At 46.4% G+C, this 22,222-nt stretch overlaps 1 protein-coding gene across 2 annotated transcripts in view; it reads left to right on the top strand.

The window, feature by feature from the left end:
- The window catches only part of TUFT1 (tuftelin 1), a 42,693-nt gene extending 24,178 nt beyond the window's left edge, over positions 1-18,515 (top strand). For both annotated transcript variants that reach the window (XM_061120832.1, XM_061120831.1), the window contains 10 exons: positions 748-834; positions 1,388-1,477; positions 3,431-3,496; positions 6,824-6,937; positions 10,977-11,105; positions 11,849-11,943; positions 14,141-14,246; positions 15,086-15,169; positions 16,084-16,184; positions 17,003-18,515. In XM_061120832.1, coding sequence (XP_060976815.1) covers positions 748-834; positions 1,388-1,477; positions 3,431-3,496; positions 6,824-6,937; positions 10,977-11,105; positions 11,849-11,943; positions 14,141-14,246; positions 15,086-15,169; positions 16,084-16,184; positions 17,003-17,066 — 936 coding nt within the window. In that variant the 3' untranslated portion in view covers positions 17,067-18,515. The remainder of the gene's footprint in view (positions 1-747; positions 835-1,387; positions 1,478-3,430; positions 3,497-6,823; positions 6,938-10,976; positions 11,106-11,848; positions 11,944-14,140; positions 14,247-15,085; positions 15,170-16,083; positions 16,185-17,002) is intronic.
- Positions 18,516-22,222: the final 3,707 nt, after the last annotated feature.

The raw sequence follows: 22,222 nt of genomic DNA, 5'->3' as shown, positions 1-22,222 counted from the left end.
TTATCTATTTTATATATACTAGTGTGTGTATATATGTTAATCCCACCCTCCTAGTTTATCCTTCCCCCCTCTCCTTTGCTAACCATAAGTTCGTTTTCTGTCTGCAGGTCAATTTCTATCTTGTATATAAATTCATTTGTATCATTTTGCTTTTCTAATTTTCACATGTAAGGGATCTCATGTGATATTTTTCTGGCTTACTCCACTTAGTATGATAATCTCTAGGTTCATCCATGTTGCTGCAAATGGCATTATTTCATTCTTTTTTATGACTGAGTCATATTTTAGCCTGTGTGTGTGTGTGTACCGACCACCTCTTTTTTCCCCCAGTTTTTATGTATTTATTTAGTTTTGGCTGTGCTAGGTCTTTGTTGCCACTTGGGCTTCTCTCTAGTTGTGGCAGGCAGGGGCTACTCTCTGGCTGTGGTACGTGGGATTCTCACTGCGGTGTCTTCTCTTGTCGTGGAGCACAGGCTCTAGGATGTGAGGGCTGCAGTAGTTGTGGCACGTGGGCTCTAGAGCACAGGCTCAGTAGTTGAGCACGTGAGCTTAGTTGCCCCATGGCATGTGGGATCTTCCTGCATCAGGAATTAAACCCGTGTCTCCTGCATTAGCAGGCAGATTCTTTACCACTGGGCCACCAGCGAAGCCCCTGTACCACATTTTCTGTATCTGTTCATCTGTCAATGGACATTTAGATTACTTCCACTGGAGATTTCTTAATTAGTGTTGTTTTCCTTATTTCAGGTGTACTTGAAGGGGAGGTCTGGAGACAAGATGATCCATGAGAAGAATATTAACCAGCTGAAGAGTGAGGTCCAGTATATCCAAGAGGTGGGCACCCCTTCCCTTTGTGGAAATGACCAAAGCCATTTCTCTAAACCTCACATTTTATGGCTCCCTTCTTTCATAGGTTCTGATTTTCTCCCTTCTGCTTCCTTCATATCTCCAAAGTGCCACCATGCCCCCTCATGTGTAAATAGCATTTCTGACCCTTCCATTAATCAACAAATACTTATTAAGCACCATACACCTAGCGCTGTCCCCCAGTCATCCTATCTAAAGTGCCAGCCTTGCTTCCTCACTTTTCTTAAGCCTTAACCTGGCTCGTATTTCTTCTTGGCACTTGTGGCCATAACATATCCCATTGGGTGGTGTGTCTCCCCAGCTGGAAAGTTAGATACACCAAGGCAGGATTTTTTGTTATTTTGTTGCTTCGGTAGGAGAGACTGGACTACAGCCCCACTTGAGTAGAGTCTCTCCTTCCCCAGCCAGTACTTAGAACAGTACTTGGCTCATAGGAGTGTGGGTTGGGAAAGGGCATTGAGGTGGGTGAGCTGGTGTACTCTCTTTCCCGAAGCTAAAGCCTCTTGCCCTCTCCTCCCAGGCCAGGAACTGCTTGCAGAAGCTCCGGGAGGATATAAGTAGCAAGCTTGACAGAGATCCAGGAGATTCTGTCCATAAAAAGGAGATACAGGTAATAAGAAATGGTCCACAGTTGGGTCCAAACTGAGGAGGTGGAGTTGTGCCGTTTACCAGTCACCCATTGGTTGCCAAATCTAATGTCAGTGCCAGGGAAGTTGAGAATACAGGTGATGCTGGCTTCTCTGAGCATTCACACCTTGTTAGGGCTCTCCAGAAGATGGATACTTGTATTCACACATGTCAGCCTATATACAACCACACCTGTCCCTAAAACATGTACAAAAGAAATAGAATTTATATCAATAAAATTATCTTTCAATTAATGGCAAGCCATCTTGTCCGTAGGGATTCTGTGACCAATCTTCTTGTAATACAAAGTCTTATAAAGCAGACAATCACCTATAAATCCAAACTTCTCACAAGTTGATCTTGCTTAATTTGATGATGCTTGTGGTGTAAATTGGAAGTCTTGGTCCTTGTCTGTTTCTGTGTGTGTCTAGAGCTATCTCTACCCTAGCACAGGAAGCTTCTCCAGGTGAGAATTCATCCTCCCACCCTCGTCTCTGTGCCGTCCCACCCCAGCCCAGGGTCTGGGATGCACAAAGTGAAAGTCGCTCAGTCGTATTGGACTCTTTGCAACCCCATGGACTATACAGTCCATGGAATTCTCCAGGCCAGAATACTGGAGTGGGTAGCTGTTCCCTTCTCGAGGGGATCTTTCCAACCCAGGGAATGAGCCCAGGTCTCCCACCTTGCAGGCCATTCTTTGCCAGCTGAACCAGCAGGGATGCACAGGGTCATCAGTAAGTGTTTGTTGGACCAAACTGATTGGAGAATCCTTCTGGGCATGGATGGCCCTGGGATCCTGCTTTTTGGTCCTTCAAAAATTTGAGGATAGAAATATCCCCAGGAGAGCAGAACAGTCTCTTCCATGAGTTCACCCTCATCCTCCCTTAGATTCTGGGCAGTGTCTCCTTCGTCTGCTTTCAGTTTGGGTGGGGTGGTCCTTTTCCAGTAGCCCCTGCCTTCCTTCTCCTAAGGGGAACAGTGACCTTGCAGCTAGAGCTGGCACAATTACCCTTCGCCTTGGGCATGTGCCAGGCTCGTGTGGTGGACACCCCCTAATTCATTTAGCTTTGGCTCAAGGTAAGACTTTCACTGCCTGAGCTCACATCTAGCTGGTGGGAGGTGCTTTGTCTTATGATTGAAGAGCCTAATGTGCTCAGAGCCCAGAAGTCCAGGGCCCTTGTTTTTATAAACCAGCAGTCATATGATGACTAATTAGGCTTTGAGTTGGAAAGAATGGCAGCAAATGCAGCTTCCCCTTTTGATTTATGTTTTGTCAAACCTTGTCAGGATCCCCGAGAGGCAAGGGAAACTCTTTGTTTACGGCAGGCAGCTGCTTGTGTTTCCTGGGCTTCGGGGAATGGGCCGGCACATTTTCCAGTCTGCTGAAAGGTTTTAGCCTGGGGTTTCCTTCCTCCTCCTGATGAGGCTCAGGTATTTTCTCTCAAGGCTGTGCGTGTTTCTCCACTCCCTCTTTTCTCCATTTTCCTGCAGAGCACTAGACGTCTTTTCTTCTTTTCTTTCCTCCCTTCTTTTTCTTTTTCCTCTTCCTCTCCCCCCACTCTTCCTTTTCCCTTTTAATCTAAATTTGAACTCTTAGAAAAATAATGTTTTATATGGTTTATATGGAATCTTAAAAAAGTAATACAAATAAATTTATATACAAAACAGAAATAGACCTACAGACATATAGAACAAACTCAAGGTTACAAAAGGAGAAAGGAGAGGAGGGATAAATTAGAAGTTTGGGATTAACACACACACACTACTCTATATCCCTGGAGGGGAGGGCATGGCAACCCCCTCCAGTATTCTTGCCTGGAGAATCCCATGGACAGAGGCTGGTCTGCAGTCCATGGGGTCGCAAAGAGCTGGACATAACCAAGCGACTAAACAACAGGAGCAATTTTCACTACCAATTTGATTTTTCTTTGAACAGGTGGTGCTAGAAAAGCCAAATGGCCTTAGTGAAGGTCCCCTGACCACGTATAACAGCCCACCCGAGGTAGGTAACAGGGAAAGTAGTGGCAACTACTGGTTAGCCAAGAGGCAGGAAATACACCTTCCTTATCTTTTTGTTTATTGCTTGCTCTCTCTGTCTCACTAACTATGACAGTAATGTTTACTGGCTGTAAAAATGCAAACAAAGGAGAAATATATAAAGCGGAAATTCTGCTTCCCCAGTTCCACTCCTTGTAAATATCCATCGTTAACAGAAGTGGGTAGGTCCTTTTATTTATTTGTTTTTCTGGCTTCGCTGCATGGCTTATGGGATCTTAGTTCTCTGACCAGGGATCAAACCTTGCCCTCCTCAGTGAAAGTGCAGAGTCCTAACTAGACTGCCAGGGAGTTCCCATGGGTGGGTCCTTTTAGAGCAGTGCTCACCGTTCGTTATTAAGATGGCCTTGGGAGCTTTAAAGGATGCAATACCTGTGTGCTGTCACTAGAGACTGTAATTTAACGGGTCTGAGATGTGGCCTATGCATCAGGACTTAAAAAAAATTCTTTTTGACTATGCATGCCATGCAGCATGCAGGATCTTAGTTCCTGACCAGGGACCAAAACTTCACCCCCTGCAGTGGAAGCAGGGAATCTTAACCATTGGGCCACCAGGGAAGTTCTGCATTAGGACTTTTAAAAGCTCTTCACTTGATTCTAATATTTCACCTGTTCTATTAGTTCTAATATTCTAGTTTAAAGTTCTAGAGTGTTTTTCCGTACATAGACATCCATATTTAAAAGCCATATGTGTGTGTGTGTATGTGTATACAGTAATATATAGACATGTGTTATATATATATGTATAAATATATGTATATAATATGCACATGATTTTTACAAAAACAGAGTTGTGATAAATAAAATATTATTTCTTCTTATTTCTTTGTTTTTTTAAACTGAAGAGTACAGCCTTCTTTCCATGTTAGAACATGTGAATCTAGGGCTTCCCTGATGACTCAGAGGTAAAGAATCTGCCTGCGATGCAGGAGACACAGGTTCAGTCCTTGGGTTGGGAAGATCCCCTGGAGAAGGAAAAGGCAACCCACTCCAGTACTCTTGCCTGGGAAATCCCATGGACAGTGGAGCCTGGCAGGCTACAGTCCATGGGGTTGCAAAAAGCTAGACACGACTGAGCAACTAAATAACAACAATATGTAAATCTGTCTCATTCTTTTGAATAACAACATAGTATTTTTAATCCCCCCCAGCTTTATTGAAGTATAATCGGCAAACACATGGCTATACTTTTTTAAAAATAACTTTTGTTATATTTTTTGTGATTATGTAATAATACAAGACATGCATACTGTTGAAAATTAGGGAAATTCAGAAACATAGAAAAGTTGAAAGAAGAAAAAGATATCAATTGTAATCTACCCAGAGAAAAATCAGTTTGGTGAACTTTCCTTTGTTTTCCCTTCAGTGCAAATATATATTTATGATATTGAGATTAGACTGACTTCCCTTTCACTTTACACTTTCATGCATTGGAGAAGGAAATGGCAACCCACTCCAGTGTTCTTGCCTGGAGAATCCCAGGGACGGAGGAGCCTGGTGGGCTGCCGTCTATGGGGTCGCACAGAGTTGGACACGACTGAAGTGACTTAGCAGCAGCAGCAGCAGCAGCAGTTCTTTGTACTTGTTTCTTGGGCGGTTATTTTTTTGTGTTGGGTGTGTTTGGCCTTCAAGTGCAGAGCTGACTCAGACCTTCCCTTCAGTTCAGGGCTCGTTATCATCACTGGGCCCGAAAAGGCCTGTCACTGCTTCGGCTCTTTTCTTTTTTTTTTTTTTTGGTCTCTCTGACCGAAAGGTGCTCACTCTAACATATTTAATATATAATTTAAATATGCCTATTAAGTATGTTTTTAATTTTCATAATAGACTTGCACTCTATTTGTTTTTTCCTTTTTCATCCAACACCATGTTTTTAGGGCTCTGTTTACATTGCTGTGTTAATAAAATCAGTTTTCTTGTCTTCAGCTCCTACATGTAAAATTTTATAACCTCCTTTTATTCTCTTCATACTGTATCATGAAATTTCCCCATGTCATCAAAGAGTCTTACAAGAATGACATTTGGATGAATTTTTTTTTTTTTGAAAAATTTTTTTAATTAATTTTTTTGGCTGCCCCAGGTCTTGATCTTTATTTGCAGCATGCAATCTCTTACTTGTGCCATGTGAGATCTAGTTCCCCGACCAGGGATTAAACCTGGGCCCCTGCATTGGGAGCACAGAGCCTTAGCCATTGTACTACCAGGAACGTCCCTAATGGCTGGATTGGGAATGTTGTGATTCTAGCCACTCACTTTAGAAGTGCAGTTTGGATTCTTTCCTTCCCCTGAGTCACCATATTTGGCAAATATGCTGTTAGCAACAAGTTATAATAACACCTGGCACCATCTGTTCAGCCTTTCTTCTTCCAAGCTCCAAGATATTATCTTACTTAGTTTTGAGGCAGCCTTGAAGGCAGGGTGTGGTAAGGAGTCTTCTCCCTGTTTCCCAGTTAGAGAAGCAAGGTCCACAGTACTCAGTGATAACACACCACCTGGGACACTGTCCTCTCCTCCCCGCTGAGCTCTGCGCTCTGGTTTGAAGGTGCTGCTGCCTCCCACTGTGTAAGACAGGGAGAGACTCTTCTGTCAGACTCGGGGGGCGGGGGGGGCGGTTTGGTAACTGAAGTGTGGCTGAAATGGCAAGACCCTACAGGCCAACTCAGCCCTAACCGCCCCCAGTTTGGGTGTGTCTGCGGGAGACACTCACAGTAACCTCGATGAGACACCTTTTCCTACATCGCATCTGATTCCTGGATTCACTAGGTCTTTTGCCCTAAGCTGCCCATCTGTCAGTAACCCTTTATCTGCCGATCTCTGTGCTCTGCGCAGAGAACCACAAAAGACGTGCCTCTGGGCTGTGCCCCTCTTGACCAGCATGGCACAGCCCTCGCCCTTGGGGACTGAAGTCTAAAGAGGATCATGGTCCCCGCTCTCAGAGGGCTCTAGTCTGGTGGAAAAGCAGGACACGCATGTGAAGATGGCATAACCATACCTGGTCATCAGTCTGTTGACAAGTACATAAAAACTGCTGTAGTGTGTCCTAAAATAATGAGGTGATTGGAAGCTAGTTGAGTTCTTTAGGGTACGAGTGTGTTTTCATATGAATAACTTAGAACACCTGGGTGCCTAAGACGACTAACTTTACTCCCTTATGCGATGTAAATTCCTTCATGAGGGTGGTCTGGGCCAGTCGGTCTAACAAGTGTTTATTATGGGGCAACCTTGTCTTACCAAGTCACATAGTGGCTTCACCTTCTCATCCCTCTTCTGGCTATAGGTGGACACCTGTATAAAAGAAGATGTCGAGAGCTTGAGGAAGACGGTTCAGGACTTGCTTGTCAAGCTGCAGGAAGCTGAGCGGCAGCACCAGTCAGACTGTTCAGCTTTTAAGGTGAGATTTGGGATTTGAGGAGAAAGTGCCCTAAGGGCAGGGCCACTGGATACAGGTGCAGATGAATTTCTTCCTGGCTGGGATGCCATCAATCAACTGGAAAGGCTAGGTTTGGTGGCCTGGGGCACTTCCTGTCAGCTTTGCCCTTTCTTGGATATTTATAGTTTTTGCTGTCCAAGGCTAGCCCATAGTTTGAAGGTCAGCTTTTGAGTCTCTGCTCTACTGGAGTGGAGAAGTGGTCCTGATTTAGGAGAACAGGTAATTCAGAAGTCCTTTCTGTCAATCCGTGGTAAGAACTGCTGGGCTGTATGTGCCATGCAGGCAAAGATTGTTCCTGTAAAGTTCACCACTGCGTCCCCAGTGTCTGAGACAATTCTAGGTATCGGGTGGGTGCCTCAAGTGTGGATGGGATGAGTGGATGGATTGGTGTGGTCTTAAGAAGAAATGTGCCTGTGGAATCAGGAAACTTTAGATCAAGTCTTGGCTTTACTACACAGAGCTCTGTGATTTTTTTTTAATTGAGGTATAATTTATTAACAGTGTTTTAAGTGAAAGTGAAGTCACTCAGTTGTGTCTGACTCTTTGTGACCCCATTGATAGTAGCCTATGAGGTTCCTCCATCCATGGAATTTTCCAGGCAGGAGTACTGGAGTGCATTGCCATTTCCTTCTCCAGGGGATCTTCCCAACCCGGGGATTGAACCTGGGTCTCCAGCGTTGCAAGCAGATGATTGTACCGTCTGAGTCACCAGGGAAGTCCCCCAACAGTGTTTTAAGTGTCCAGCAAAGTGATTCAGTTACACACACACAGACACATATTCTTTTTCAGCTTCTTTTCTATTATAGGTTATTATAAGATATTGAATGTTCCTGTGCTATATAGTAGGCCCTTGTTGTTTATCTGTTTTATAAATAGTCAGTGTGTATCTGTTAATCCCACATTCCCAATTTATCCTTCTCCCCACCCAGAGCTCTATAATCTTGAGTATCTCAATTATTGTTATAAAAGGTTATTATAGAAGATTTTAAAAATACCGAAGTCTATATATATAAAGCCCCTTCCCCAACTATTAAAAGTGTGTGAGGTGTTCCATGCTTTCCCGAAAATTCTTGGGGTAGAGGATGAGGTACACAGGACGGACACAGAGCAGTTCTCCTGCTGCTCTGTGTGAGAACCATCTGGTGTCTGCGGTTGTTCACTCAGTCATAAATAAGTAATGATAGGATTCTGCCCTGCCCAGGCTTGCCTGGGGCTGATGGAGAGAACTCCCAGGCTGAACTCTTCTCTTTCATGGACTAAAGAGAGAGAATTTTTGAGAGATGTATTGAGGGTGTGGACCAAAGGTAGTGAGAGTGATTAACTGCCTCAAGAGCACTTAAAGTCTTATCTGGGTAATTTAACCTCCCTAACCATTAGTTTCAACTTTCGTAAAAAGGGGTCATGAGTCGTGATTATTTAGGAATATAGTATATGATGGAGGTGTCCTTTTAAACCAGTAGAGATAGATGAGAATATTCAATAAATGAAGATGGAATTAATTAACTAGTATTAAAAATAAACTACAGGGATCCTTAATACGTCACTGTTTACAAAAATAGAATCTGACTGGATTAAAGAGTAAATGCAGAAAAATGAGATTATGAAGATATTCAAATATATATATAAGGACATATTTTTTTAAAAAGGGTCATGAAATATACCTTGCAAGTTTGGTGCATTGATTGAGTGAGGTAATATTTGTAAGTATATTTATTGCTTGAAAGAGTTTTAGGAATAATAAATATTCTACATTTTTCTTAGTCATCAGTTTAACAGGTGGGTTTTCCTGTCCTAAATAAATTAGGCTTAGGGCCCCCAGTGGCTGGGAGATAAAGAATCCATCTGTCAATCTAAGAGAAGGGGGTTCAGCCCCTGGGTTGGAAAGATCCCCTGGAAATGGAAATGGCAACCCACTCCAGTATTCCTGTCTAGGAAATCCCGTGCACAGAGGCGCTGAGGGCTACAGTCCGTGGGGTCGCAAGAGTTGAACACGACTTAGTGACTAAATAACAACGCCAACAATAGGGTAATACTAAGATTAATTTGGTCTCAGAACAAAGTAGCTGTGTGGTAAAGGAGTTTATTGAGTCTGTTTCAGATTCCTCAATTTGGATAATTCAGTTGATAATGAATCAGTTCAGTGACCCTTTCTTACTTTCCTAGAATAGAACAGGAGGAAGGAGAGGTTGAGGCTGTAGCACTGACCAGACTGTGAATGTTGGAAAGAAATTTCTACATTGAGAAACACTGTGAAGTACTAGTTGGTTTTGGCGACAAATGGGGGAGCTCTGCTAACCCTGGGCTTCAAAACTTGAGCAAAAGTATCCTCAGTAAAAGCCCAAGGCTGTAAGGCCTCTGACTGCTGTTAACCACACACTCATCGCTTCTTACAAGGGGCTGCCCTTTAACCCCAAGACATGTAGCACAGATCTACAATAGGAGATGCTCCTTGGGTTGCTCTCACTACTGGGGTAGGTCCCCAGACCCTCTCATGGTTAAGGGATTCCCTTAGGGCAGGGCTGGCTGGAGCTGTGGGACCGATGTAGCAGAGTGTGGCTTTTTCCCTTTGTGACTTTACAGCTGCGTGTGAGGATCATCTGTGGCTCGTTAGTGCTGTGTTCAGGGCACACAGCAACCTGGGTGCGATGTCTGTGTACAGAAATGAGAGGCCTTCTTTTTACACTTCTGCCCAAGGGGCTGGCCTGTTTCAGGCTGATATGGGACACTGGAAGGCTTTTCTCAGTCTCTTCGGGTGGATTAGACTCTCTGGTCTTTTTTTCTGAAGCTGGGGGGCAAGAAGGGCGAGATTGTCTATTACCATGAAGACAACCTGTCATTAAGCGTGGGTTTCCCGTTCTACTGGCTCCTGGCTGTCAGGAAGGATTTACTCTGGATGGGGCTCTGTACAATGTGGACAAGTCCCATCACACATCATTCTTTGCTTTGCTTTCTTCTCCTTGATTCTGACTTCAGGAGGAGCCAGACAAACTGGTTGCTGGTTCGTTTTACCAGGCCTGGTTAGGCTTTCCAGAGGTTACTCGGATTCTTTTTTAGCCTCTGATTGGGGAGTCAGAGTGGGGTACCTGGAAAGCATTGAAATCGATGATGAAACAGCTGAGTTTACTATCATTTACTGGTTGTGTAATCTTGAATAGGTCATTTGACCTTTCGTTGTGAAAGGAGAGGGTTGGACTAGGTGATCATCCGGTCCATTCATGATGTTGCAGAGCATTGGCTGTGTGCTCAGCGCTGTGCTAAGCTCTGGAAAGGTAATGGTGCCCAGGGTCTCTGCCGTCATGAAGCTGATGGTCTCCTGGGGGGTGCGCACAAGTCACCAGGCAAAATCTGCTCAGTGCATAAGAGGGAAAGGTTGTGTGTCCTCTGTAGACACACAAAGGACACACACCTCATCCGAGCTCCAGCTCCCTGGAAGAAGGGGTGTCTAGGCTGAGACCTGAAAGATGATCAGGAGTTGGCAAAATGCACACAGAAGGAAAGGAGGCAAGTTCTTAGTTTACTTTTTCACTCTAAATTCCACTTTTGTCCTTTTCACATTGGAAAATTCTTCCTGGTGCTAGTAACGCTTCCGGGTGCTGTTTTGGTCTTTCCAGGATTGCTGGAAGTGAGGATGAGGAAGAGTGGAGACAGAAGGAGGGACCGAGATTCCTCCATTGGATTCTTTGTATTAGGAAGAAAGCCATAACACTGGTTTAACCTTGGGTGACCCTGGAGGGCTGGTGGGGATGCTGAAGATGTCAGCCATCTGGAAAGTGGAGCTTGTGGGTTCCAGGTGTCACTCTGATTATGTGACAATTAGCCTTGGGAGTGGAGTTAATCTGCTGATCTCCTGAGTGGCCCTGGAACAGTGAGGGGGAGACAGCAGTATGCCCATCAGGGTTGCCTCCTCCTCCCATCCCTGCACCCGCATTCCTGGGTTTTTTCCTTTTTATCCATGTTTGTCCTTACACACAGTTCACACAATCCCCATCCTGTGTCCCAGGTCACACTCAGCGAGTACCAGAGAGAAGCCAAACAGAGTCAGGTGGCCCTTCAGAGAGCGGAGGACAGAGCAGAGCAGAAGGAGGCAGAAGTCGGAGAGCTGCAGAGGCGCTTGCTGGGAATGGAGACGGTAACTGCTGGGGTCTTGCTCTTCAGCACCCAGACTCCTGGGCCGGAAGGTGCGGGCAGACTGACTGAGATGGTTGCAGAGACCTTCCTTTTCTGAGCGGTTCCAGAAAAGCACATTTCACAGCTTTGTTTGCAGTAGCATTTAGCCCTTAAGGAATGGGAAGGGTTTTTTTTTTTAATCTTTTATTTGGCTGTGCTGGGTCTTAGTTGCAGCGTGTGGGATCTTTAGTTGTGGCATGTGGGATCTAGTTCCCCAACCAGGTATCGAACCTGGGTCCCCTACATTGGGAGCACAGAGTCTTAGTCACTGGACCACCTGGGAAGTCCCGGGAAGGTCTTTCTTTATCTAACTTAGCCCTTGGTAACTCGACGTGAACCCATTTCTGTTTTAGGTGGGTTCTGGTAGAGCTGCCCTTTGGCCTTTGAAGACAGTTCTTCAGGAGCGATTCAGCCTAGTTTCCCGGGGATTGGTAGCCAGAGCTGGCAGGTGGACCCAGCTGATGCAGGGCCAGATTCTCCCTTTGGGCAGCTGGGCGAGGCTGAGAAGTTTCTATGTGCTGAGGGTGGGAAGGGTTATCCCTGACAGGGGAGAGCACCCCATCAAACCAGCTTGACCTGCTGCTCCCTGGCAGCTGTCCCAGGCCCCGCAGGGGCTGAGTCCCAGCCCTTCGTGCCCATCTTACCCCGAACACAGACACCATCACCGTCTCCTCATTGTAGATTTTCTTTCCTTTGGCCCACCAGGAGCATCAGGCCTTACTGGCGAAGGTCAGGGAAGGGGAGACAGCCCTGGAGGAACTCCGGAGTATGAACGTTGACTGCCGAGCAGAACAAGAGAAGTAAGGGCCCTGGCTCACCTCGAGGCTGGGTGCGGGGAGGAGAGGGTGCTGGCCTGGGGCGGAAGCTGGTGCTGGTGTCAGGCCTTCCCGCTCTGACTCACTGTGTGCCTGCTCGGGCTGGGGCCCCGCCCAGAGAGATACTGTGGGGAGGCTGTCATGTCTGAGCAGCTCATTTTCCAATACCCCGAAGAAAAGGCTTCTGCGGTTGTAGGGTCAGGGGCAGGAGGGAGCTGGTGAAGCATCTACCGTTGTGGCATGTCATTCTGAGATTCTGAGGTTGTTACCCTGGATGTGTTACTAGATTGCACCACAGCCTACTCCCCCCTAGACAAAGTGTTAGTCGCTCAGTCGTGTCTGACTCTTTGTGACCCCATGGACTGTAGCCCACCAGGCTCCTCTGTCCATGGAATTCTCCAGGCAAGAATACTGGAGTGGGTTGCCATGTCCTCCTCCAGGGGATCTTCCTGAAGCAGGGTTTGAACCCACATCTCTTACATCTCCTGCATTGGCAGGTGGGTTCTTTACCACTTGCGCCACCTGGGAAGATCACAGATGGTAAATCAAATTTAACATTAGGATATTGGGGGACTTCCCTGGTGGTCTAGTGGCTAAGACTCCACGCTGCCAATGCAGAGGGCCCAGGTTTGATCCCTAATCGGGGAACTAGATCGCACATTCTGCAACTAAGATTTCACATGCCACAACTAAAAATCCCGCATGCTGCAATGAAGATTGAAGATCCTGAGTGCCACAACTGAGAGTTGACACAGTCAAATAAATAATTAAAAACCTGGACCTTTCTAAGTTCAACAGACATTACCTGAAGGGCCTTCTAAGGGATTCCAAGATGAACGGACACAATCCTCACCTTCTTGGACCCCTCGGTCTGCTAGGGTTATCTTCTCTCCTTTGGGATAACCTTGATCTAGGCCCGCCTGGCATAGTAACTACAGACACCTTATTGTAACCTTCTTTCAGACTTCATAGCAGAATTGCTTTAAATTACTCAGCACTCCCTCACCACTCCTGTGGTGGAGGTGCTCACAGACAAAGGACTGAGTGGAAGGAGCAGGAGAGACAGAGAAGACCAGAAGACTGAGATTTGGGGATGGCAAGTGACAGTTGCACATCATAAACACTGATTTTCTAAATTAAAGGAGACAGGAATAGCACACTGGAGAGCTGAGGGTAGGAACTTAGAGTGTCAGAACTTAGGAAGAGTGAGTTGGGCTCAGATTGCATTGTCCCCCACTCCTAGAGCTGCCCATCCTCTAGCAATGGGCTCTTGTCTGCTTCCTCAGGCAGACCCAGAGAATAATGGGTGCCAGCAATTCTTAAATGCCCTGAACTCCTGGGCACTCTCCCCAGCTGCCTGACCTTTGGAGATCTTGACCCAGTTTGCTCAGCAGTGTCTGGGAATCAAGAGACTTAGACCTGGGACTTCCCTCATGGTCCAGTGGTTATGGCTTCTCGCTCCCAGTGCTCTGCATTTAGTCCCCCTGGTCAGGGGACTAAGATCCCACGTACTGCCTGGCACAGCCAAAAAACAAAACAAAACCAGACTCTTGTGAAGAGGTGTTGCTGCTGCTGCTAAGTCGCTTCAGTCGTGTCCAACTCTGTGTGACCCCATAGATAGCAGCCCACCAGGCTCCTCTGTCCCTGGGATTCTCCAGGCAAGAATACTGGAGTGGGTTGCCATTTCCTTCTCCAATGTGAAGAGGCATTAAGGGTCCTCAAATCTTATCTCCCTCTTGGTATAAAATCCCTGCTAACAGCTTGATGGTCTTGGGTATCATAATCCCAGCTTGTACATGAATCTTTCCAGGAATAAGGAGCTCATTAGATGTGAGGCAGTCCACTTTCTGACAGCTTTAATACTGAGAATGTCTTTCCTATGTTATTAAATAACATAAGAGCTGCTACCTTGGTACATCTACCTATTGGCCCTAGTTTTACTGGTGGAACTATCCGGAATGATTTATCCTTTTTAACCTTTCTGAGCCTCAGTTCCCTTGTTTGGACTGGATGATCTCTAGTGATGCTTCTGATGTGTGTTCCCACTGCCTCCTCCTTGCAGCAGACCTGGGGTGGAAGGAAACACACCTGATCAGAACCCCCTGAGCTCAAGGTCCTTACTGTGACCAGGTGGAGAAAGCATCTTTCCCTCTTACCTCAGCCTTTTGGTCTTAATTCCCAGGGCTGCTAACCTGGAAAAGGAAGTGGCTGGGTTGCGGGAGAAGATCCACCACTTGGATGACATGCTTAAGAGCCAGCAACGAAAAGTCCGGCAAATGATAGAGCAGGTACGTGGGTAACCCCTGCTCTGGGGGGCCCACTCTGGGAGTCTCTGCATTGTGTCTAGCCCTGTTTTCCTGTCAAGCCTACACCTTTATTTATTTATTCTCCTGGGTATCTTGTCTTATATTCTTGAGTGTCCCATAAAACACTTAAGTCTGCCTATTAAATTAGGATGATTGGGGTTTGCTTTTCTTCCATCTTTCCCCTACTTTTTTGGTCATTTGCCTTGTGGTTTTCCATGGGAAAAGAAGGAAAATGTTAGTCTTCCTTGCATGTTAAAAAGTGCTGGTAAATAAGTAATTCAGTCCCAATAAACTCATCTGTGTGTAGATTTTCAACCTTTGCACCTCATGATGTATTTTCTGCTTTTCCTTGCCTGAGCTTTAGGCGGTCAGAATGTGCTGTTTTGTGGAATTGTTTTGAGAATTTCAGACCCCCTAGTTGGGAGGGCAGAGTTGTGGCATGTCAGCTCCATGTGCGCTAGGATTTCTTCCATCTTGTTCACTGCTGTTTCCCATTGTCTAAAATAGGGACTGTCATATAGTCTGGCATTCAATATTCCTTTCTTGAACCAGTACATCATTTGTATTTCCCAAAGGCAAATGAAATGGTTTTTGAGCCATCCATTATTTTGGATTATGAGGGTGGTGTTCCCCCTCACCCCCCTCAAGCAAATCTGGGATAATCAAGAGTTTAATGTTTACTGAAAAGCTAAGAAAGTCACGTGAGAGGTGCAGTACTCTGCCCTTTGTCTCCGCTGGCTCCCCCAGCAGCCGGGCAAAGTTGGATGAGTGTGTCATGAGTCATTTCAGAGCGAGCCCTCATGTCTCCCGCATCTTTGCAGCTCCAGAACTCAAAAGCTGTGATCCAGTCCAAGGATAGCACCATCCAGGAGCTCAAGGAGAAGATTGCCTACCTGGAAGCCGAGGTGTGTGTTCCAGGCAGCCCTGGGAAGGGAGCAGACTCTTGAAGAAGAAACTGGACATGGGGAGGGCGAGATTCTGGAGGGGTCTTGGTTGTGTCTTGCTGCTGCTCAGAAGTGAGTATCTGAGGTGGTTGGTTGATCTCCAGCTTTTCTGCTGAGTGAACGTTTTCTGAGACTCTTCAGGCATTGCGGGCAATGGTAAGACCTGTTCCCACTCTGAAGGGATAATCCTTGTGGTGCCACAGCTGCACGAAGGCCGGCCCTTCATTCTGATTCTGTGGGCCTAGCAGAGGAGCTGACAGTGAGCTGAGCCTTGAAGGAGAACACACCCTATAGATGGAGTCTTCTCCATGGCTAAGGTGATGGGCTTGATTGGCTGAGGAGTTCTTCTTGGTCTGATGTCCACCGTACTTCAGAGGCCTTCCTGTCCATTGATTCACTCCCTGAGATTACTTTGCAGCCATTGTGTGAGGGTGTCTCAGATAGAGGGAGAGATCAAAAGAAATAGGAGACAGAGTTGTTTATCTCCAGGGAGTCAGCAGTCTAGATTTAGAGATAAAATCCATTAAAAATATACCTAAGGGTACTTTATAGAAAAGCACATCAGCAAATGCAAGTAAATTTCTCAACAGACTCTAGGAGATTATATGCAGGAAATGTATAGAAGGGAAGTACAGGAGATGATCAGTGTTTAACAGTTATCGAGAGAACACGTCCTCAGGGAAGGAGGCTGGAGCAAGTACCGGAAGGAGAGTGCAACCTGGAGTGGTGAAGACGAGGGCTTCCTGGTGGTGGCATGCACAGTGAGGGTGGGGGTGGCAGTAGCACCTAGAGGTGGAGAACAGGATGAGCTGGTTAAATGTGACCCATGGCAAACCAGAAGAAACCAATTCTAATCGCATAAACTTGCGTTACAGAATTTAGAGATGCACGACCGGATGGAACACCTGATAGAAAAACAAATCAGTCATGGCAACTTCAGCACCCAGAACCGGGCCAAGACCGAGAACCTGGGCAGGTGAGTGAGTCCACCTGGAGCCAGGCCCAGGTAGGAAGTGAAGGAAGGAGGGGCAGAGCCACAGAAAAGAAACCTTTAGTACCAAGGTCAGGACAAGGCTCTTCAAGGTCCAGTTTCATTCTCTCTGTCTCTCATCTGATCCATTCTCCACCTGAACCACTTTCTAACCAGGTTAGAGTAGAGCCTGATAGCACAACCCCAGAGAGGCCCATGAACAACACTAGAGGCATATGAACCCCGGAAATTGGATGTAAAAATTGTGACTGTCTAGCAAGGACATATGGAGCTTCCCAGGTGGTACAGTGATAAAGAACCCGCCTGCTAGTGCAGGAGGTGCAAAGAGACGCAGGTTCGATCCCTGGGTTAGGAAGATCCCCTGGAGTAGGAAATGGCAACCCACTCCAGTATTCTTGCATGGAAAATTCCATGGACAAAGAAGCCTGGCCGGGGACAGTCCATGGGGTCGCAGAGTCGGACGTGATTGAGCACACACATATACAGCAAGGGCATATATCTAGGCAGAGGGCTTTTTGTTTCTGAGAGATTCACAGAAAGGTCCAAAACTTTGGAAGAAAAATCAGGAATCACAGTCGTCCCGCTCCGTAGGTGTTCAGCTGCACCCTCTGTGTTCCGCACCCTTGTCATGAGATAAAAGCACCAGTCCCCTGGCCCCTTAGCGCTGACAGTGATGGTTTCAGGACATTAGAACCAAGAGATCAGTGGACCCTGCAGGGCGTGACCTGGAGGCAAGCCAGAGGGGTGGCCCTGGGAAGGCTGGGCCATGACAGGGCACTCAGCGTTTCCGACTTTCTTTTCAGCGTCAGGATATCCAAGCCCCCCAGCCCAAAGCCCATGCCTCTCATCCGAGTGGTGGAAACATGAGCCCAAGGAGATGGACGTTGCTGCCGCCTCTGGCCTGCGGAGGAACCCATCACCCCTGGAGGCTGCCGGCCCTGACTTTGACTTCCCACCTGCTCCCTGGCTCTGCTCACGGTTCTGTACGCTGGGCAGAAGGAGGACTAACGCCCCTCTGGACACTGTGGCCTCTGGAGGCTGGTACCCTGCCTGCAGGAGCCAGGGCAGTAGCCTTGTTCCCATAGTTACTATTTCTCTCTGTAGCAGAGCCTCCCTTCTGTTGTAGCCTGGAGTTCAGCTGCCCCAGAAGCAGGCCCTCCATGGGTCAGGTCGGGAGAGGTGATGAGATCTGCCCTAGAAGCTGGAGTCCTGGGGGAACAGAGTTCCTTCCGTAAACATAGCTCAGTTCTTAGCAACAAACTGTTTTTCTACTTGCTCCACCCTCAGCCCATGCTGAGCAAGGCCTCCTGCAAACAGACTATGGGGCTGCCTGTCATGGCCTGGTCAGAGTCAGTGAACCTCAACTTTGACCAGGTGGTCTTGTCTTTGGGGGAGGGGAATTGTCCTTCAAGGCGTAGCTGTGAGCAGAAAGGTTCTGTGAGGCCATGGACAGTTATGGGCAACTTCTCTCTGCTGTGAAGGCTCCCAGAACCTCTTAGGGTTTCCCCCTAAGTGGAGGTGCAAGATACACCTCATTCTTCTTGACTCAGAGCCTAAAAACTGTTTCACTGGGTTACATCAATCTCAGCGAAGAAACTCTTATGGTATTTATTTTGCTAAGTTATTGGTGTTTTTCCTTCCATCTCACAACTGGTTTAATCCCAGAGTTTTGCAGTCTTCTCTTGCGGTGTTTGGATTTACTTGACAGAGGGAAAAGAGCATTTCCAATGGACTCATTGATTTCAGAATGATGTTATAAGTCTTTTTCTCTCTTTCCTTTACGTGCTGCCTTTCCCTTCCTCCTCCAAACCTCAAGAAGGCAAGTATATTTACCCTGAGGCATCAGGGTCTGAATGTCTGTTGTTTGGGGGAAGACAGCCATCAGGAGGGATTGAATTCCTCTCTTAACCCTGCTGTGCCCCGGTGCTCCACCATCAGTTTGTTATCCTGGCTCTGAATGAACCTGCCACTCATCTGTGTTCTCTTTAGGGCTCTTCCTGCAGCCTTAAGAAGGAGGTAAGCATCAGAATGTGGTACTCTAGGACACAGAAAAATGAAAAATAAACATTAAGTCTCTTTAGGTTCTACTTGGCTCAAAACCAGAAGCCTTAAATCTGTGGTTTCTGTGCATTGGGGCTGAGCTCCCGTGCTAGCTTTGTTCATTGTGGTGTTCGAGTGTTCTTCACACCGTTCCCATTGCACAATGAGGGGGTTGCACCAGATAATTTCCATGGGTCCTTCCAGTTCTGATACTCTTTCCCATGGCATACTCTTTGTATGGTGAGTTTAATAAATTATGTTAATGTGTCTTTTTGAGCTCCTGGTGTGGTTTCTTGTCACTTTTCGGGGAGGATGAAAGAACATAATTCTAGTGCTTCTTGCAGGCGGGCACCCTGCTGTCCATATCTGGAAGGTGTGGAGACATCCCCAGTACTATGATTTGGGGACTTTGAGGCATTCAAAGGAGTTAGAGTGTCTCTGTTAAGCAGATCAGCTCCATGGTCTGAGTCCTTGTTGTAGGAGGTAGATCCTAACTTTTGCTGTGACCTGTCTGGGGTGGTGGCCTTGTGGGATCCCTAAGCTTGGCCAGTTGGAAAAAGGCTGCTCGCAGACAGAGGTCTTGTGATTATTTAGAGATTTACCAATCCCGAAAGTTAGAGATTTATTTGCAGACAGAGGTCCTGTGATTACTTAGAGTTTTACCAGTCTCAAAACAAAGATTTACCGATCAGCACTGGAGGGAGGTGACTAACTCCACATCCTTCGCAGAAATGAAAAGCTGACTGCAGCTGTTTGAGGCTTTAGGTTTTGGCATCTCTAGGTATTGCATTCAATTAATCCAATGATCATCTTTTTCTTCCTGCCAAAAAAATGTAGTTGACTGCAGGGCCCAACGGGGACATAGCTAAATTTACAGGAATCTTCCCTGGGCCAAAGGAACTAGAAACCCCCTTCATCTCTGGCCCCAATTCCTCTCTCGTCCCCTTTCGCCTTCAATCAGAAAAGTGTAATATTTTTCTCTTGTGACTTTTCTTCCCCTTTCTGCTTCTCAGCTAATTCACATTCAGGCTTCAGAATGCATTGGAAACCTCCTTCCATTCCAGACCTGGGTTTGTCTTTGAGCAGCCTAAGTTCTCTTCTTTCTCTGGCAGTCTTGCCTGGCATGGGTGTATCTAGACTGTGCTTGTTTTCAGAATATTAAGAGGGTGGAAGTAGGGTGGGGTTGCTTAAGGAGCCAAGAAGACTTGCAGAGCTGGAAGAAGATGCAGTGAGGAAGAAGATGGAGTGAGTGAGCCCGCCATACAGGAAAGAGAAGCTCTGGACTGAGCCTCAGGGACTTGGTGAGACAAGCAGAGGTTGGACTTGGAGGTAATGAAATGGCCTGGAAATGTTCTGGGGAGAGAACTAGAGCTCTAACGGGAGTTCCCTGGCTGTTTGGTGCTTAGGACTCTGTGTTTTCACTCCCATGGGCCTGGGTTCAATCCCTGGTTGGGGAATTAAGATCCCACAAGCCACATAGCATGACTGAATTTAAAAAAAAAAAAAGAACTAGCGCTCCAAGAGGTTCCTGGGACCAAAAAGTACCTCTGGTGTACATTTCCCCAAGTTTAGTTATACCACTGCCCAAAGGAACAGGGGCTAAGGAGGTTCTATGGGAAGAGAAACAGTCAAGGGAAAGATAGTTTATATCCTGGCAACCTTTTCAATTAGAGATGGAGACTGGGGACTGGGGAACGGTAGAGGCCCAGGCCTGAGAAAGGGCGTGCTGAGAAGCTGCCCCTGACTTCAGCAGCCTGTTTATTGCCTGCGTTATGTCATGTGTAAGCCACTCCTCTGTGCTCCCTGAATGTGCTGTACAGAGAAGATTGAGTTCCACTCTCTGGGACGTTTGCCATGATGGCCTGTTTCTTTGACCTGGGTGCTGAGAGCTGCCCAGACATGCAGCCGTCATCAGCAGCACCCTGTAAACTGGGAGCATCACCTCAACGTGGGAAAAGCTTGGAAGAGTGCTCCCTGCCTCCTGAATAACTGCCCCTGTCCTCCTGGGGTAGAAAAAAGCCTCCCTACCTTCCCTGGGTAGAAAAAAGCCTGATCGGGACATGGTATTTCAACCAAATGGTGTATTGGGCCTTTTAAAAAAAAAAACAAAAAACTAACTACCTAAAACCAAAAATTGATTAACTTATTTTCATCTCTGTTTTAAAAAACTTTGCATTATGAAATGTTCCACGATGTCCTCTGGAAAGATGCTTTGACATGAGGTGGCTTAAAGCGACTTAATTTGACTGAGGAGGGTAATACTCTGTCTCTACTCAGCGCTTCAATGTGTGTTGCTGGTTTTTGTGGGGCCTCTGCTAATCCCCTGGGCTCCCTCGTTCCTCAGAGCCAAGTGTTGCGGAGCACGGGCCTGAGTTTGTTCAAGCTCTGACCCAACAGCAGATGTTCGCCTTAGGGCCCTTGGCCTCTTTTCCATGCTTCGATTTAGGACTTTAGCTTTGCAAAGAGAAATCGTTTCCTATCTTCCCTGTCCCAGTTCTAAGCACCATGGCCTTGAAACTCAAAGTTGGAGACCTAAATATTCTTTCGCCCCTCTTTCTCCAAGGAAAATCCTTATCCAGGCTGAGGCTAAAGAAGATCTTTTTTTTTTTTTTTTCCAAAAGGTGAGAAATTTCTAGCTCTGTGTGCTATTGTGGGTTGGCAGTGAGACCTACACTTTGAACTCTCAAATGTGTGGGCCTTTTCTCCTGGAATCTCTCTTCCTCTGGAGTCCTCTGGGACTTGGGATTGAGGATAGATGATGGCAGGATAATTAATTTCCTGACCGGGTGTTGGTCTCCAAGTCTTAGACCTCAGGACCTCACAAGCCAAGGGGAAGGAAGTCATTTGTCCTCAAGACTTTATCTATCAATTCAGTGCTGATTACGCATCTCAACTTTCCTCCCCCTCACTAGTATTCCAGGCCAGACTCGTGCATGTCTATAGGAGTTGGGGCACCCTATGTCTGTTTTATATCTATTTCTATGTGTTTGAACTGGCCTGCTATGTAAAATATGTGATTATGGAGGAAAATCAGAAAAATACTAATACTTAGGGAAAATATTAGTTTTTATAATAATTTATCAGTTATAATATAATAATAATATAACAATAATATTATCAGTTTTTATACTAATTATTTGGCTGTGTTGAGTCTTAGTGGTGGCACATATGATCTTTGTTACACTTTCTTTCATTGTGGCACATGGACTTTCTAGTTGCGAGCTTGGGCTTACTTGCTTCTCAGCATGTGGGATCTTAGTTCCCTGACCAGGAATGAACCTGCATCCCCTGCATTGCAAGGTGAATTCTGAACCACTGAACCACCAGGAAAAACTCAGTTTTCCACCTGTATGTCTTCTTTACAACATACACAGACCACTTCACCTGTGGTCACCAAGTGTGTGGGGTTTTCTGCCCCCCACAACAGGCAATTCTCAGCAACCACCAGCTGGGTTTAGCTCAATTCTGATACCATCTACCTGGAGATAAGGTTAAGGGCTAAATTGCAAGAGGCTGCCCCTCCCTAACATCAGATGCCAAAGGTAAGTAGCAGGTCCCTAGCTGGATTTTTGTCTGACTTGACTGCGAACCAGAGATTCCCACAACCCTCTCCTTGGGTTCAATTAATTTGCTAGAGAGACTCACAGAACTCAGGGAAACACCTACTTACCTTTACCGGTTTATAAAAAGATATAATAAAGGATGCAGATTAATAGCCAGGTGAAGAGATCCATAGGGTGAAGTCTGGGAGGGTCCTGAGTGCAGGGGCTTTCATTTTTGTGAAGTTGAGGTACATCACCTCCCTAGTATAAGGATGTGTTCACATACCTGGAAGCTCTCTGAATCCCATACTGTTGGGATTTTATGGACTCTTCCTCATGTAGGCATGATTAATCATGAATTCCATTTTTAGCTCCTCTCCCCTCTCTGGATAAGTGGGAAATGAAGCTGAGAATTCCAAGTTTCTAATCATGGCTCAGGCT

This window comes from Dama dama, chromosome 20 (genome assembly GCF_033118175.1).
Source record: "Dama dama isolate Ldn47 chromosome 20, ASM3311817v1, whole genome shotgun sequence".
Taxonomy (NCBI): domain Eukaryota; kingdom Metazoa; phylum Chordata; class Mammalia; order Artiodactyla; family Cervidae; genus Dama; species Dama dama.
This window is presented reverse-complemented; position numbering and strand designations above follow the sequence as displayed.